General features: G+C 36.5%; 2 protein-coding genes across 5 annotated transcripts in view; one reads left to right on the top strand and one right to left on the bottom strand.

Annotated features, from left to right (window-relative positions):
* The window catches only part of LOC107750366 (NEDD4-binding protein 3 homolog), a 24,112-nt gene extending 18,271 nt beyond the window's left edge, over positions 1 to 5,841 (top strand). For both annotated transcript variants that reach the window (XM_016565727.1, XM_016565728.1), the window contains exons 3-5: positions 892 to 1,494; positions 2,426 to 2,689; positions 4,335 to 5,841. In XM_016565727.1, coding sequence (XP_016421213.1) covers positions 892 to 1,494; positions 2,426 to 2,689; positions 4,335 to 4,907 — 1,440 coding nt within the window. In that variant the 3' untranslated portion in view covers positions 4,908 to 5,841. The remainder of the gene's footprint in view (positions 1 to 891; positions 1,495 to 2,425; positions 2,690 to 4,334) is intronic.
* A 3,622-nt stretch (positions 5,842 to 9,463) lies between these two features.
* On the bottom strand, positions 9,464 to 17,226 carry LOC107750367 (protein RMD5 homolog B-like). 3 transcript variants are annotated; one of them, XM_016565729.1, is made up of 10 exons: positions 17,104 to 17,226; positions 15,789 to 15,966; positions 14,569 to 14,711; positions 14,044 to 14,181; positions 13,776 to 13,876; positions 13,193 to 13,359; positions 12,819 to 12,984; positions 11,408 to 11,510; positions 10,592 to 10,746; positions 9,464 to 10,128 (listed from the first exon to the last, which is right to left on the bottom strand). In XM_016565729.1, the coding sequence occupies exons 2-10, from the start codon at positions 15,925 to 15,927 to the stop codon at positions 10,065 to 10,067; spliced, it is 1,176 nt and encodes a 391-aa protein (XP_016421215.1). In that variant the 5' UTR covers positions 15,928 to 15,966; positions 17,104 to 17,226; the 3' UTR covers positions 9,464 to 10,064. The 3 variants fall into 3 exon arrangements, with proteins under 3 accessions (XP_016421215.1, XP_016421217.1, XP_016421216.1); XM_016565731.1 differs by lacking the exon at positions 17,104 to 17,226 and adding an exon at positions 17,041 to 17,080; XM_016565730.1 differs by lacking the exon at positions 17,104 to 17,226 and adding an exon at positions 16,591 to 16,649.
* Between the last annotated feature and the right edge of the window lie 778 nt (positions 17,227 to 18,004).

Genomic DNA, 18,004 nt, shown 5'->3' on the forward strand with positions numbered 1-18,004 from the left:
AATGTGTTTATGCGGTTTAAGGTTCAAAAAACACTCTTCTCCTCTATGCCCCGCCTTTCTGAAACGCGTCGATTTTTACAAAGCTCATCGGTCTGAAAAGCGAGGTGTGCTCTGATTGGCCAGCTATCCAGTGCTTTGTAATTTGCTGAATGCCTCAAGCGTGTGGCGGAAATGTTCCGCCCCTTACCATACTGTGATGCCGTGTACCGGCGCGACGAGAGACGAGACAAAAACATTAAAACCAATTACAAACGAGGCATCCAGTGGGGACATAATTACTGATTATAATGACTTATACTGTCTTCTTACACGTTGCGTTGCGTATCGCGCCGCGTAAACATAACCATGACCACAAACCATGTCTGCATTTGTGATCGGAGAAACGACAAACAACAAGCACTACTCTACACTGCTAATTTAAATCGCATCATATGACCCCTTTAAAAACACACTTTACAATGACTGGATTAAAACAAGATGAATAGGTTCCTCGTTGTGGTTTCAAAGCCTGTCAATGAAATGCAGAAATCGTGACAATGTTTCCAGTCTGGCTCCATAAGGGCAATATTTCTTCTTGAGGCAAGTGTAATTTATTGATAGGTGGGCTACTCCCCACGGTCTCAAACGGAAATAAATCATATAAACTGTTCGGGCCAGCAGCGTGTAGACTAACTGACTAGCCTCTGCTGGCTAAATTTATCTCTGTAATCAAATATGGTCTCCCTCAGGTGACGTTATTGAGCAGGAAATTCAGCGAGACCAAAGAAATATGAAAGTAAAAGTGGTCTACATCAAATTACTTTATGTTGTTTGGCATGGCTCCAATATTTAAGTGTAGATCTATTCTCCTGATGCACATGCTGCAATTGACTTATCCTTTTCATTTCACAGCCACGATTCAGGCCTTCCGCCTTTAAACCGGTCACCCCAAAAAACTGCAGTTCAATGCAGAACCTCTACCCCTCCAAGTCAGAGGAGGTAGAGAGCGGCTTAACCAACGGCATGCATCCGTCCTATGCCAAAGCAGCGTCCAAATCGCTGTCCACCTCTTCCTCGTCGTCCTCCCCTTCACGGCCAGGCGTGAGTGTCAGCAAAGGCGTGCTAGCAGCAGCCCGGGGCCTCAGCCAGGAAGAGGAGAACACATCCGACTCGGGGCACAATTCCATGAACAGCCTGCCGCCTTGTCGGCCGCCGTTCCGCCCTCACTTGGGACAAATCAGTGCCTCTATGGGTCACATCAACCACATCGGCTCACTAGATCGCACCTCGCTTGGCTCCAAGGGAGCCGCTTCCATGGTCACAGACGTGTCCTGTCAGAGTATGGCTACGCTGAACCGCCTGCAGTGCTATGGAAACGAGGCCCCGCCACCCTACGAGCTGTCGCACTCTCTGGAGGACGTGGTGAGGGACCTGGAGGACCGTCTGCAGGAAAAAGAGAACGAGCTACGTCAGATGAGGAGGAACCTGGATGAAAGCGAAGACGCTGTTGCACAGGTCAGCATCTTTAAGATTGATTTTTTTCATGTTTTTAATTTCTCTTATGTTCAACAATGCTGCATATATTTAATAATAATATTGTGAAATATTATTATAAAAATTAATATTTCACAATATAAAGTAAAAATATGCTTATGATAAATTCATATTAATAATAATAATAACTGTGCTAGTTTTCATAATACATTATACAATATATATGTAATTTATGTATATTTTTCTTTTTCTTTTTTGTCAGTTTGTCTCACCAGGGCTGCATTTATTTGATCAAAAATTACAGTAAAAACAGTAATATTGTGAAAAAATATTACATTTTAAAATAACAGTTTTCTATTTGAATATATTTTAAAATGTAATTTATTCCTGTGATGGAAAAGCTGAATTTTCAGCATCATAACTCCTGTCTTTAGTGTCACATGGTTCTTCAGAAATATGGTGATTTGTTGCTTAAGAAAAACATTTATTATTATTATTAATGTAGAGAACAGTTGTGCTGCATATTATTTTTATGGAAAAAATAATAAATTTCTTCCAGGAATACAAAGTTCAAAAGAACAGCATTTATTTTAATTAGATATATTTTGTAACATGGTTAAAGAATATATATTTGTCTTCACTTCCACTTTTGATCAATTTAATGCATATTTTCTGAATAAAAGTATTCATTTCTTTAAAAAAAATAGGTTTAATATATATATTTAAAAAAAAGGTTGATACCTTATAAAACAATATATTTAAATAATTTTAGGTAAACATAGGCCATAAACAAATATTACAACTAAAAAAAAAAAAGAAGTAAATATACTGAAAAAATAAGCAAACCTGAAAATACTGAAAAATGAAAGAGATTGAAAATAAAGCATTACATTACCATTATTACAAAATAAAAACTATAATAAAATTTAAAACTGTGTGTGTCCTCCTGTAGGTTTTTGAAGAGAAGCAGCGTCTCTGGGAGAAGGAAGTGACAGAACTGAAACACCTGTACAACGCCAAACTGCGGCAGGTATCCCAGCAGTCCCAGCGTTCACAAAGAAACCTGCAGCTGCAGCTGTATAAGGCACAGCAGGAACGCAACCGGCTGCAGGAGGAGCTGGATTCTGTCAGGCTGGAGTGCCAGACCCTGAGAAGTCAAAGCCCAGCGGCACAAAGCCAAAGCATTAATCCCCAGCTGGAAGAGACCCAATGGGAGGTATGCATTAAGTCAGAGCTATCTGTCCAAAGCTCTGGGGATTTCAGAAAAGTTTGCAAGAGATAAAAGAAAGAAATAGATTTTAGTTGCAAGATAAACGTATCATGTATACTTGTTAGTTTGTTCACACTGAACACAAATCTAAATGGCTATGTTTACATGCAACCAAATAATCCATTTGTAATCGGATTGAACACCTTAACTGATCCGATTGAGCTCTGAAGGATTGAAGGGGGTGGTTTATTCCTTTTCTAATACGATTGAGAGTGCATGTAAACACTCGATCGGATTGAACCCCGAAACTGAAAGAACTGTGCATGTGCAATGACGCAGAAAGAGCGTAATGACGTATGACACGCAGAACGAGCGGTTCTTCCTTTTGAATAAAGTGTTGTATAAATGCATGTCCTGTCATTATAAAATTTTGGGCGCGGGGAGGGGCATTTTTACTGTGTGATAAATATGAGCAGCACGGCACAGCGGTTTATATGTATATTTATCCATAAATTAATAAATATTAATTCTGATGTTAAAAACAAATAAATAAACCATGTAGGAGAGTGGTTATTATGTGCAAACAGTGAGAAAATCTATATTTGTGCAGTGTGCGCATGTAAAAGAAAATCAATTCCGATTTGAAGCTTGTGACATATAAACACGCACATCAACCCGATCACTTTATTTAGCGTTCATGTAAACACTACATTCAGATTCATCAATCGGAATGAATTCAGTCCGATTGAACCAAAAATTCACATCAACCCGATCACTTTATTTAGCGTTCATGTAAACACTACATTCTGATTCATCAATCGGAATGAATTCAGTCCGATTGAACCAAAAATTGTGCATGTAAACGTAGCCACTGAGATGTTTAAGGCTGACTGTCCACACTGTCATTTTGCAAGTAATAAGAGCCACTTGTTCAAACAGTTTAGTCACTATTCGATATATCAGTTGCCATAGTAATGACTTGAAGACAAAAAAGAGACAAAGACAAAAAAAGGAATTAAAAAGTATATATCATTGTACAGAGAAAATGGAAATTACAGATTTTTTTCCTTTGAGATTTTATGGAAATCTCGCCACAGGCATCCAAAACCACTGAATTGTTTACGGACTACATAGAGAGAAAAAAATAGATAAATATATTTTATAGAAGCAGATGGAAGTGAATTGACACGTTGTATATATAATTAAATATACAAATATAATATTAAATGAAATTACCCATATATATATATATATATATATATATATATACACACACACACACACACACACACACACACATATATATATATTAAATAATATATATATATATAATGAAATGTATTTATAAAAAATAATTTTAATCAGATTTCAAACCACATATGAATGTGGTTCAGATCAGATTTCATTTGTTTTCTTTTCACTTTTCAGACTGTACAAACAACTAAATGGTTTTAAATCAGAAATGACAAAAAAAATTGTTTGGGAAAAAAAAGATTTAGTTGCCTGTCTGAACAAACCCCTGTGAGCCTTTCATAATTAAAACAAAGGACAGCAACCATCCTAGACAGCCTTGTTATGAACAATCTTTTCAAATCGTATTTTGTGTATTGTATAAGCTGTAATAAATTACTAAATTGTATTTCTCTGATAGGTTTGCCAAAAGTCTGGAGAAATCTCTTTACTGAAGCAACAGTTTCGGGACTCTCAGGCAGAGGTTACACAGAAGCTGAGTGAAATCTTCCTCTTAAAGACTCAGCTGCATGAGGCACGCAATCAGATCCGGAGCAAGGACAGTCAGATCGACATGCTACAGATGGCCCTACAGGGTGCCCGGCGGAAATGCCCCTTGCCTGCTTTCGAGGAGCATCGAGCAGATGCGGGTGAGACTGGAGGAGCCAGTGCTACGGAGGAGCGTCTCAGAGCTGAACTGCTGCTGGAAAGGCGGCAGAACGAGGCGCAGGCTTCAGCTTTTGAAATTGAGAGGAGCACGTGGCAGAATGAGAAGGAGAAGGTGATACGCTACCAGAAGGAACTGCAGGCCAGTTACCTGGAGATGCACCACAAGAATGAGGCCTTAGAGAGAGAACTGGCAATGCTGAGAGGGGGCAGGGCAAGAGTTGAAGAGGTGGGGTCAGGGGGCAGAGATGAGGGCGGGGCTTTACAAGAAGCTAAGCTGCACACTGGTCTGCCCTGGATAGAGAGGATTGAGTCCTCTGAAATTTGACTTTGCAAATGTTCTTTGGCATCGGAGATTAGATTGATGCCAACAGCTCTGGCTCCTTAACCCAAGACAATGTTTTAAACCGAATAAATAAACTAAACTATATAAGTTTGACCAAAAAGTGTACCAAACAGAGGAGCAAGCTGAATAATATGGGTTGTTTTGTATCACAGAAGGGATTTTGCTTTGATAAATCTGAATCATCAAAACAGTGACTCAACCCCAATTTTATTTTAGACATATTTGATTTTGGATTCTAAAACAGTCACAATGAGTGTTCTAGCCCCATTTTCTTTCATTGATTATATGGTATATTTGTGCTTTAGGTACTGAATATTGCTCAAGGTCATCACGACAGTTCCAGTGGATGATAAATCACAAATCCCAACATCATATTTTTTATGCTGCCATTCTTTAAAGACTGAAATCAGAAGTGTGCATTCCCTAAAACGCATGTTGCACTTTAAAAGCACAACTTATAAGTTGTCCTTTGCATTAGAAATAAAATATGTAAACAGCAGATCCATATAGAAGCATTTCTGCTACTATGTGTATTGTTGTGCTCTGGTGGGCTTTTCTGTTCTTTTGACCCAAGATGTGTATAGCTGCATGAATGTGAAATGAAAATTCTGGAAAGTTTGATGCCAGTGTGTGCATAGAACTGTTGAAAAGTCATTGATGTAAGGGTAACGTTAGATCCCACGTTATTATATCTTAATATAGCAAACTATACTGTGATTTGTTTAAAAACTACTGAATTTCATCTTCTGTTTCGTGTATTAATTGTATAGATTTGTACTATACATGTATGGTGTTCTTTACCTCAAAGTCGCATAAACCTTGCCATTTTCCCTTACGTTGACTGAAGGTTATTTCCCTTGTTCTGTAAAAACAGCTCTATAATGTGTCTTCCAGTTAGTGCAAAATAAAAGTTTCAAATGTGTCTTCCAATTAGTGCTTTCTTTCACATACACTATATTTTATTATGTTAATAAAGTATCTAACTTTATTTATAACCTTATTAAGTGTAGGCTATTTATTGGGCTGGACTCCAGGCCATATAATATATATCTATTATATAAATATACATTAGGCTATATAGCCTCATAAAAACGTTTACTTTACTTTTATGATCTGATTTGGCTGTAAATCTGTAAAACTATTATAGGGAACGCATTTAAACATCTAATAAACTAGCAATTTTAGAACTTCAGCAGAATTAGACACGCCCCTCTTTCTACAAACCCGCGGCTTTGGCGTAACCAAGGTATTTTTACCTGTCAGCGAAGCTTCGCGAGCGATTTAAACTTTTGAAGTTTCCTCCAGCGATGAAAAGTTTAACCGATGTTCACTCTCGTTCACTCTCGTTGTTTGGTTCTGTCAGTTTTAGTCTGTTCCTTTTCTCTGTTATCCTAACCCCTTTTAAGAATTTTGGCTTTCGCAAACTCGCGAAAACTACTCCCAAGTTCATGTAACACACGCTCTCAGCTTCCGGTTTCCCATATATGGACCGCCCACTGAGAACGTAAAAAATGATTGACAGACAGAAAGCGCGTTCTGATTGGCTAAAAACTCACTTTTATTTTACTGTTTATAGGGCTGTCACAGAGACACAGGACAGTTATTTCCACATTGTAATAGAAATATTTAATTTTTTCACGAAGTAGGATCATTTTATGCATACCATTCTATAAAAATATCTCTCACAATACATTTAAAACAACACTGAAATAAGAAGAAAACTATTGAGCAAAGAAACGCTAATTAAACAGTGTAGCTAAAAGCATAATAAAATAACCCTTGTGGGCTTGCAAAGAATGTGACTCCATAAGGCCCTGCACACCTGCACATCAGATCCGGGTCTTCTGAGAGGAATTTTCACAGGGACAATAAGGAGTCTATTCTGTCTCCAGGTAGAGACTTAAAGGGGTCATATGATGCGATTTCAATTTTTCCTTTCTCTTTAGAGTGTTACAAGCTCTTGGTGCATAAAGAAGATCTGTAAAGTTGCAAAGACTAAAGTCTCAAATCCAAAGAGATATTCTTTATAAAATTTTAAGAGTCAACCATGCCTACCTAAAGCGTTGCTTCTTTAGAAGCAAGAAGTAAATCAAGTTTGAGAAAAGGCCAACAGGGTCAACATTAGATGTCTAACTTTCAAAAATTGAAATAAAAGTTTATTTACTTTTTTAAAAGTTACATAAAACATGGACCTTGTTTGCAAAAAGAAAAAATCCTACTGGTTTATCTTGTTCTTGAATGCATAGCTTTGCCCCCTAGTGTTCATTATATTGTCAAGCTCTTTTAAAGCAGGTCAGAGGTCATCTAACGTAGTGTTCCAACATAGGAGGGTCTCAATTTCATTCAAGAAACAGGTGTTTCCATAGAAACTCACAGACGTCGCTGTAAGGCGAAAACCTTTAAAGTTTTAACAAAGGGTTGTTAGATTTAGAGTGAGATCCTTAATGGGAAGAAAAATTACATTTGTCCTACTCTGTGATCACAGTTTCAAATGCAATTTTAACAGACTGTCAACGTTTTATTACAACAATGTCTGTTTTAAAAACCTAATAGTATAAAGAAAATCAAGACACATTTTTCTGCAAAACTACTTGCAATTAATTCTTATAATATATGGCCATTGTGTCAGTTTAAGCCCTTTCAGATTCCCCAGTGAACTGAGGTTTCCCTCTTGTGGGAGTAAAGGGTCAACATCTCATTTAAAACATTGTGCTATTGTTTTCAGTAGTTTCAGTACGGAGGCATTTTTATGTTTATAATTTCAAGACAAAGCAAAGAATACGCTCAAAATCACTGACGTATAACAATTGTTATGAACACTACCATTCAAAAGTTTGGGATCAGTTAACATTTTTTATGTTTTGAAAGAAGTCTCTTATGCTCATCATAGCTGCATTTATGTTATCACATACAGTAAAAACAGCAATATTGTAAAGTAGGCTTGCAACTTAAGATAGCTGTTTTCACTCATTTATTCCTGTGATTGTAAAGCATCGTGTTTCATTGATTTTCAGCAGCAATAACTCCAGTATTAAGTGTTTACTATTATCAATATTGAAAACGGATGTGCTGCTTAATATTTTTGTGGAAACCATGATACATTTTTTATTATTCTTTGATAAAACAGCATATATTTGAAATAGAAATCTTTAGTAAAAACATTTTAACATCTTAATTTTTGGAAGCATTGAAATTGCATGTATAATATTGCATATTAAAAAATGGTAGAATATATTTTTGAGGTACTTAACGCATCACCACCATTTTGAAGACTTTTAATGGTTACAAATTACTTTAGTAGAGAGAATTGTGTGTAGAGGCAGACAACAAACTCAAAAGTTGAGTATAAATATTTTTTATTATTTAGATGCAAGTATAATAAACATATTGTACTGTTAGAAGATAAATATTTACAATAGTTGCCTTGCAGTTGTTAGTAGAGAAAGCAGAGTCATTACTCAATCACTGAATGAAAACTAAAACAAAAAAGCACTTCCTTAAACTCATGTTATAACGCACAGTACTCTGCTTTGATCTTACAAATTTCCAGGAGGTAATAAATGATTGTCTACTAAAAGAAAAAACAGACGTTTATTATCAGCACATGTCAGTGGCCACACAGCACTCCTACACACCTCTTGAAGGCTTTAAACAAGAAGACAGAAAAAAAAAAAATCAGACATCATTCCCTGAAGAACGAAGCTGTGCTGGTACATGCCTGACCTTCAAGAAAGTCAAAGATCACTGGTAAAGGTTTTCTCTCTCTAGGTCTCAGGTCTGGATCACATCTGTCAGAAGAGCATGTTGCCGGCAAAGTTTCCAAATTTCATTTTCATTCAATCACTGCAAAAGGGCAATTTACAAACCACACATTCCGCTTCGGCATGCACATTTTGAGATATCGATCCCTAAACTGGAACGGAACAATTAGCAGTTACATTGTGTTAACGCCAGGGAGGATTTGAAGAACATCCTGAGGGACAAAATAGTATTCCACCGTCTCCCTTCATCTATACAGATATAAACAGAGTGAGCTTTACATTCAGGGATGATGGGAAACACCTGGAAACTCTCGTCTTGATGGGTAACATTAAAACAAGTCAGTCTACCATCAACTGTACATTAATGGACATATTGTTTCAGTACGTTACGCTGGCAAAGGTTCAATCGCTAATGCAACTGTCTGCAGAGGATGCATTTCTCGAATCAGCGCATAGATCTGTTTTGATTATGTAAGTGGAGAAGCCTGGAGATATGAGAGTTAATTCAGCAAGTCCAGTCAACTCTGTAATAAAACAATTTGTGTGTGCATTTAAATACATTACATATGTAATTATACTAATGAAAAGTTATACCATCACAAATCACTGCTGTTTATTAATTCAACTTTTTTTTAAATACACAGAGCAAGACACATGGCTTGGACAAGGAGGCTTTCTCAGACATCAGATGGGCGCAAGGAACAAGATCACAATCTGCACAAACAAATCCTCAGATTTCTGATGAATATTCACACTGACGCACTAATCAAAATGCCATTCGATCCAATTAAGCCTTTATTATATTGGAAAGAGAGACGTTATTCATTTATAATCCACCAGTCCTTATGTCATTGTTAATATACATACTGAAAAGCCATTTCTATCATGCACACGTGCAAAGAATCCCTGTTCATGTATTTAAATGTGATCTCAAAAGAGGAAACTGTGGATATATTCTGGCAAGAAGTCACCCACACAGATGCATCACGCCCATTCACTTAATAAGAGTCACAAAAAAAGAAAAAGAGAGGCGTTATACCATGGAAACTTAAAAATACTCTGCAATTAAAACAAATGGAGAGGAAGCAGAATGCACACACATATGTTCTTGTAAAAGCCTGTTTATACTAGGCTGTGTTAACAAATGAATGATCTGCAAAGATCGTTTTCCTCGGTAGGTACACTTACTGACTCGGGTTCTACAGGTATGTTGCCGTGGCCACCGGCCTCTGTAAACTAAAAGCTTTGGAGAGGGAGGTGGCGTTGCGGGGGAGAAGCCGCCACAGAAGGCTCGTCATTGCCTGTGAATGAGGATCATTCGAAAAGCGGCTCCAAGAAGCCTTTAACACGACTTTCGGCTACGCTCCGAAAAAAGACATCAGAAGAAGATCTGTTTGGCATCCGAGGGATTCTGCTCCATTGGACAATATGGGCATTTAAGCCTGAGAAGAGAGAGTTTACGACATTGTAAGCAAAGAATATCAGCATCAATACTGCATAAAAGATTCATTTCCATACATTTATTTTGGTAACACTTTGTTTTACGGTGACCTTGTTACTATTGTAAACTAACCCAAGCAACCTAAACCTAACCCTAAAGTTAAATACATGTAGTTAAATAATATACCTCGGTACTTATTTGTGTAATTACAATATAACAATGTCACCTTAAAATAAAGTGTGAGGGACTATTATAAAAGCATACAGTGTGTACCTGGCTTAAGTTAAGTTAAATTATTTGCAATCATCTGTCAATCAACTATGGCTACTAGTGCTACTGCTGGTAGCAACAACTGCAGACTGCACTTTAACCCTTGTTAAATAGCCATCAGGCATCAGGTCTAGGGTCTGTTTGATTAAACTTTAAACGTAATGTAGAATGTGATGCATATGTCAGAGTCTTACTTTCCAGCATTGGTGAGTTTGTTAAGCGCGTCTCTTGATATGACATGCCCACAGATGAGCTTCATGGGTGGATTGCTCTCTGATGTCTGCTGCCTCAGGATAGGACAGGCAAACACAGAGTGATACCAGCATTTCTTCCCCAGATCTATTTCAATCTAAACACACACACAAACAAACAGCAGGGATCAACAGATTAAGCGTTAATGCATTTAAAATGACCACATTTATTAATAATAATAATTAGCAGATATATCAGTCAGTTCTTGGCAAATAAAAGTAGGTATCTAGCACCTATCAGACACAGAGCAATTAGTCAAGCCAGCTGCAATCAAAAGCTTGCTTAATTTGCATTTTTGTGTTTTTAAACCGTGAACAGTCTGAATAGGGAAATGAATAAAAGTGTAATTTATCATTCCTAATTTTGGTAGTTCATTGGTTTAAATTTGTCTGTCATTGACAAATGAAAATCACTTTATTTTCCATATCTTTGCTGGTCTTGAATTATGAAAGTTAAGCTATAAAAGCACCTTATGTTAGCTAAATGTTGAAAACGTTATAGAAATACTTCAGTTTATTTTGTTGTGTAATTATTTGTGTTCCATAATTAATTATCAGAGTTTAAAAAACAGAACCACCAAACTATTAGTATCAGTAAATGTTGCTCTAGTAAGTAATTGGTGCATCCCTAATTATAATGTAAATGTAAAAACAATTAATGTAATTAACAGATTTCAACAAAACCTTTTAAATGTTTGAAACCTTCAGAAAAAGGAATATCATTGAATAAAAGCATTAAAGGGAAAGAAAGAGACCTACTGGCAGCTCATCCTTATGCGTCCAAACACCACTGCACTGTCTCTGTTCAATAACCTGTTTGATGTTCATGAGCACAGGCAGCGCCATACAGCCGGACGCAAAACTGATGGAAAATCAAAGGAGGATTCAGTAATAAAACATCAATCATTCATCATTCATTCAATACAAATTTCAAAACATGCAAGTCTAAAACAGAGTAGGTCTGTCAATCGATTAATTTAAATCTAATTAATTATATGATTTCCCAAATAACTCAAATTAAACTTATATGTCAGTATGGAAAGCCACCTATGAAGAGAATCTACACTTATTTAACAAAGATGCATTAAACTTATCAAAAGTGACAGTAAGGGCTTTCATAATGTTACAAAAGATTTCTATTTTAAATGCTGTTCTAATGCTGTTCTTTTTAACTTCCATAAAAAATTGGAAGACTGGAGTAATGGCTGCTGAAAATTCAGCTTTAAATATATTTAAAAGGGGTCATATGACTCGATTTCATGTTTTCCTTTGTCTTTAGAGTGTTACAAGCTTTTTGTGCATATAAGTTCTGTAAAGTCGCAAAGATTACAGTCTCAAACCAAAAGAGATATTCTTTCTAAAAGTTAAGATTCATCCACGCCTTCCTGAAACGGCTCATTCAAACACTGTGTGAAGATTTGCACAACACCACCCAAATGTATACGCAAAGAAAGAAGGCGTAACTTTTATTCTCGCTGTAGTATTGTTGCTGCCGCTGCCATGGAAGCTGATATCCCAAATATGGTAAGGGGCGTAACATTTCTGTCACATGCTTGAGGTATTCGACCAATCGCAACGCACTGGATAGCTGGCCAATCACAGCACACCACATGAGCTTTGTAAAAATAGGCGCTTTTCATAAAGGCGGGGCAGAGAGGAGCAACAATAATGTACAGTATGAAAATAATGTGTTTTTTTAACCTTAAACTACGTGAACATCGCATTACACCAAATAATGTTCTTTTTAGCAATTTCATATGAGCCCTTTAAAATACATTTAAACTGAAAAAAGAAATTTTCAATAATTGTAATAATTTTACAATATGACTGCTTTTTTCTGTATTTTTAATTCAATAAATCCAGTTTTAGCAAGACAAGAGGTACATTATGCAGATGAGTAAAACACTGAATAGACATTACAAAAAGTGGCATTTCAAGTTTAAACTTGAGACTTGAGAAAGCATGCCTTGAGACTCCTGTGTTTTACTCCTTTCCATTGAGCACCATGTAAAACTTGCATAAAACTTAAAGACATTAATGAATTCAGTAGTTCCTAAAATAGTCCTGCCATCTATTTAATTATTGGTTAGGGACCATATTGAAAATTCTACAGGATCAGTAGAAATCTTAGGACTTGTAAAAGCAGACTGTAGCAGAGTTTTTTTCAGACCTGACACTGAGTGGGGACTCCACAGAGAGTCCAAGAAGAGCGCAAGCATCTCGTGTGAAGATGTTACAGATCTCTGCCCACTGATCTGTCTCCAGCAGACTGCGGTACGGAGAGTTCTCAATCCCATGGCGGAGGTACACTAGACTACCCATTAAGATCTGAATATCTAGTAAGCACACACAAACAAGCCTCAGATGTCATCCCAGACTTTGGTCATAACATTGAGTCAGTCAGGTAGTGTAATACAGAACAAAATAATTGCATCAATGATGTTACTGGTAAAACAGCCTCAATGGTGCTTCAGTTCCACCCATATGTTTACAAAACTAAAGCCTTGTTGTGGTTCATGAAATCTGAACTGAACCTTTCCTCACCTCTCTGATGCTGCGAGGCAAACGGTTGGAAATGCCGTGCGTACTGTAAAGCTTCCTGCTGTTTGCTGATGCCCCCGTTGAGCAGGCTGATGAAATAGAGTCTGTGGAGCTTGAACTCAAGGGTGCTGTTTAGATCCAGCAGCCGCTGACGGTTTGTCACCGCCCACCTACCACAGCAATCATACAACCAAACAAACAATTACAACTAGTAATCTTAAATCTACAATCCACATATTCAAGCCACACCCAATCAAATTCATTGTTCTGAAAAAAATCCAGTGTATGTTTAAAGACTGAGAGGATGTGGACAGATATACAATCCAAAGGTTTAGGGTCTTATTATCAATGTTTAAAACTCATTAGCTCATTATTATTATTACAGAAATCTTTTGTGACATTATAAATGTCGTTATAGATATCCGTCACTTTTGATTGATTTAATGTGACCTAGCTGAATAAAAGTATTAATTTCTTTAAAAAAAAAAAAAACTTTACTGACCCCAAACTTTTGAAAGGCCGTGTACATGGGGGAAAAAATAAAAATAAAAGCGAGAAGTAGAAAGTAGAAGGATGTGATACATACTCTAAAGCTGGTCTGAGATCTTGTGTTCTTAAAGCCTCTAAAATGCGGTTGAGCTCCAGAAATGGCTGTTTCATGCTCATGTCGATTACTACACCAGACTCCTGTCAAGTCAGATTGAAACACTACATGTTAGTGCTGGGGTCAAATCGTCAACAAAATACAAGAGCTGAAAAACTCACAAGTGAACATAAATGTGAATTACAGCTATTTTTACAGAAATGCACACTCATATTTACAGTATTTATTAATAATACAAAGGAAATCCTACCTGACAGAGATCCTCTGCAACACTCAACATGCCTTGTCGATAAAGATGTTCTACGATGGTTTCACTGAGGTATTTCTGCCTCTCTGGAGAGTCCCAGACATTCTCAGCTACAACTGCACTCACCTCCGCATCAAAATTCTGTGCAAGAAAACAGCATTTAAAAGAAACATATTAAACATAAACCTTTGAGGTGATTGATTTACGAAAAAAAATTTACCACAAGTCTAATTTTATCATCATACAGGTACACATTTTCACTTTTAACAGACAGAAAATGTACAACGCAACTGTAAACTACTAGGAAAAGAGAGGAAGAACGGGATTGAAGATTTATATGAAGATATTTATTCAGACAAACATAATATATTTTATCTTTCATTAGGATGTCTTTTTGTTTTTATTTTAAAATTAAAATTTTCCATTTCTAGAATTTAAATATTTATCATAAACAACCCCCAGTTTGGGAGACCCTGATTAAGATAAACTGTTGTTAAATTTAATGTCCATTTAATACTTGATTCTTACTCTGTCAATTGCTTTCCCCACTTTTGACACACTGCCATGGATGTCTTTGTGCCTGGAGGCAAGCATCTGCACGGTTTCTTTGATTTCCTTGCAGCACTGGGCCACTGTTTGATGGAGCACTGACAAATCTGCATCTTGAACACCTAGAGTTGAAACAGAGTATGATGAAATATAACAACTCAGTGAACTTTGATCTAAACAGACATATGCTACTGTGACTCATCTCTGTAACAGAGTTATGCTTATATAACCATCTACAAATCTAACGTGTGGGCTAGAGGTTATACAGCTAAATGCAGTTTTTCCTGTGTTTTTGTATGTTTGTTTGCACTGCAGGCTATTATTTATGCAGGCATCTAAAGTACACCTATTGTTCATGACTTAATGTCACTGAATTGGCTTTTTTCAAAGCTGTAAGGCACTTGGTTGATTTCCTCCTCCTCCTCCTCCTCTTTAGTCTTGTTTTCATGTACCAGCACCGACTTATGAATCACTCTCTCACACAAACTGACAACTGATAACATGGTGTTTGCACTGCAGGCTATTATTTATGCAGGCATCTAAAGTACACCTATTGTTCATGACTTAATGTCACTGAATTGGCTTTTTTCAAAGCTGTAAGGCACTTGGTTGACTTCCTCCTCCTCCTCCTCTTTAGTCTTGTTTTCATGTACCAGCACCGACTTATGAATCACTCTCTCACACAAACTGACAACTGATAACATGGGAAAAAAATGTAAATGCAACTTTTTCATCTCAAAATTCTGACTTTTGTTCTTACAATTGCGAGTTTATATCTCACACTTCTGACTGCTCAGAACTGCAAGTTTATCTCACAATTATAATTATATAGACATAAAATTCTGAGGAGAAGAAAAGTCTGAAATGTGAGATATAATCTTCCAATTTTGAGAAAGTCAGAATTGTAAGATATAAACTAAGAATTGAAAAAACTCAGAATCGAGAGATAAAGTGAGATAAAGTTGCAATTACCTTTTTAATTTTTTTATTCTATGGCAGAAACAAGATTTCATATTGTCCAGTTTCTTTATACTTATTTCACATATTCTGCCATGTGTGCCATCAGATCAAATCTCCAAGCCTTCACTTCATCAGGTACCCATGGCTGATTTATTGCCTAAGATATAGAAACCAAACTCCTAGATGATCGTATTGCACCAAAGCCCAAAATTTGGTATTCAAGTGGATTCTAAGCTCACCATAGGCAACCAATCGACTTCTTAGCTCACAGACGTTCCTCAGGAGTTCATCCAGCCTTTCCTCTGACTGATGTCCATATGTGACAAACCTGTGTAGCACCTTCTCGAGCTCCCGTTCCACACAAGCACACTGCTCCATCAGCACAGCGTTACAGCTTTCACACACACACACAATGTCCTGCAAAACAGGAAAACATAAAAATCAACCTCATATACAGATTACAATCCTACTACTATAAACCCTGCATAGATCTTGTGTTCTTTAGTTGGTCAATTCGAGGTATTAGTAGAAAAAAAATAATAATTATAACAAATTTGTCAAGGTGCGCAAATACTGTGGTTTGGTATGGTGTGGTCAATCATGACACACAGTGAATTACAGCAGAATAGAAGTTTAATTGTGTTTTTATAAATGGCTAGATTTTTACCAAGCACTTCAGAAGAGCTAATTTGTCAAATTAATTTGTTAAGAGTCATATGTTTGAATCATATGAAACGTCTGAATGGTCCTCACAGCTAACAACTTGTTTGTGACTGAGTGCTGATTAAATCAAGCCAATGGGTCAGTAAATGATTTCCAGCGATAAGATCTGATCAAAAATCTGAGCCAAAAGTCTGACTCAAACATTAGGTAAAAAAAAATCTTAGGGTTCCTAAATTTTAGACATACAATACCAATCAATATGTCATTTTAACCTAAGCAGGCACTCATAGGATATAATTCCAAGGATTTAGGCTTACAGGCCTGTTGTCATAAAAATAAACAGCCTAAAAAGACTGAAATGCTTTGTACCCAACTAACCTTAACTGGAATAAAATGTCACTCTAAAATGCAATACTGTATTAACGCATAATTAATCAGTCATAAAGGACTCTGAATGAATATAAACATGAATAAACGTCCTTGAACTTTTCAGTTTAAAACAAATATATAAAAGCCTCTGCCAGGGTCAGAGCTATGCAGCCCAAACACTGCAAAATGATGAGCTAAAATAGCCAACAGCTATTATTCTCAATTTGTTTTAACTGTTTAAATAATACACTGCAAAGACATGGTATGTCTAACTTAAGAAAACTGTAATAATCACTAAACTTGTGCACTGAAATGAGCAACTGTATGATCAAAACAATCAGTTAGCTTGTTAGCATAGCCGGGAATATATCTAGCCGTAAGAACGAGTCTAAAACTCGCAAATTCAACATGTACTTTGACACTAACGAAGCTATTAAAGCATGTCAGTCTAGTGCTGACCTCGAACGAATTTTAGAAGGCTATATCAAACGCGTAAATTAAAAAAAGACATGATGTTCTTGCCTGTTTTGACACCACTTCACCAGCAGACGTCCCTGAAGCGATGCAATGAATCTGTTCTTCTGGAGCGATGTTCGTGTTTGACGCTCTGCTGCCACATGCGGCCTGGAGTGGTAAATGGTTTTACCTCAGTGATAAGAGCAACAAAGCACAAACGATACTATTGAACACTTTTGACACGCAAGTACAAATGACACATGGGCCAGTTTTAATGGTCTTAACTGGTTTAAAGTGTCTATAAAACCAGCAAACTAGAAGAGTTCTAGTTTAAAACAAACTATAATTAACAAATATCTGAGGAAATATGCTTGTACTCATGCACTTCAGATATATAAACATATGTGACCCTGGACCACAAATCCAGTCATAAGGGTCAATTTTGTGAATTTGAGATTTATACATAATCTGAAAGCTGAATAAATAAGCTTTTCATTGACGTATGGTTTGTTAGGATAGGTAACTATTTGGTCGAGATAAAACTATTTGAAAACCTGGGATCGGTGCAAAAAAATCAAAATATTGAGAAAATCGCCTTTAAAGTTGTCCAAATGAAGTCCTTAGCAATGCATATTACTAATCAAAAATTAAGTTTTGATATATTTACGGTAGGACATTTACAAATTATCTTCACGGAACATGATCTTTACTTAATATCCTAATGATGTTTGTCATAAAAGAAAAATCAATACTTTTGACCCATACAATGTATTTTTGCCTATTGTTACAAATATACCCCAGCGACTTAAGACTAGTTTTGGCTATGGCTACAAATATACCCGTGCAACTTAAGACTGGTTTTGTGGTCCAGGGGCTTTTCGTAGGATCCACAGCAAAAAAATATTGTAACGTATAACTGGTTTTTACAACAATAAGTTTTATTTGTGGTATGGAAATGTACGCTGGT

This window comes from Sinocyclocheilus rhinocerous, unplaced genomic scaffold, assembly GCF_001515625.1.
Source record: "Sinocyclocheilus rhinocerous isolate Xijiao unplaced genomic scaffold, SAMN03320098_v1.1 scaffold1053, whole genome shotgun sequence".
In the NCBI taxonomy this organism is placed as follows: domain Eukaryota; kingdom Metazoa; phylum Chordata; class Actinopteri; order Cypriniformes; family Cyprinidae; genus Sinocyclocheilus; species Sinocyclocheilus rhinocerous.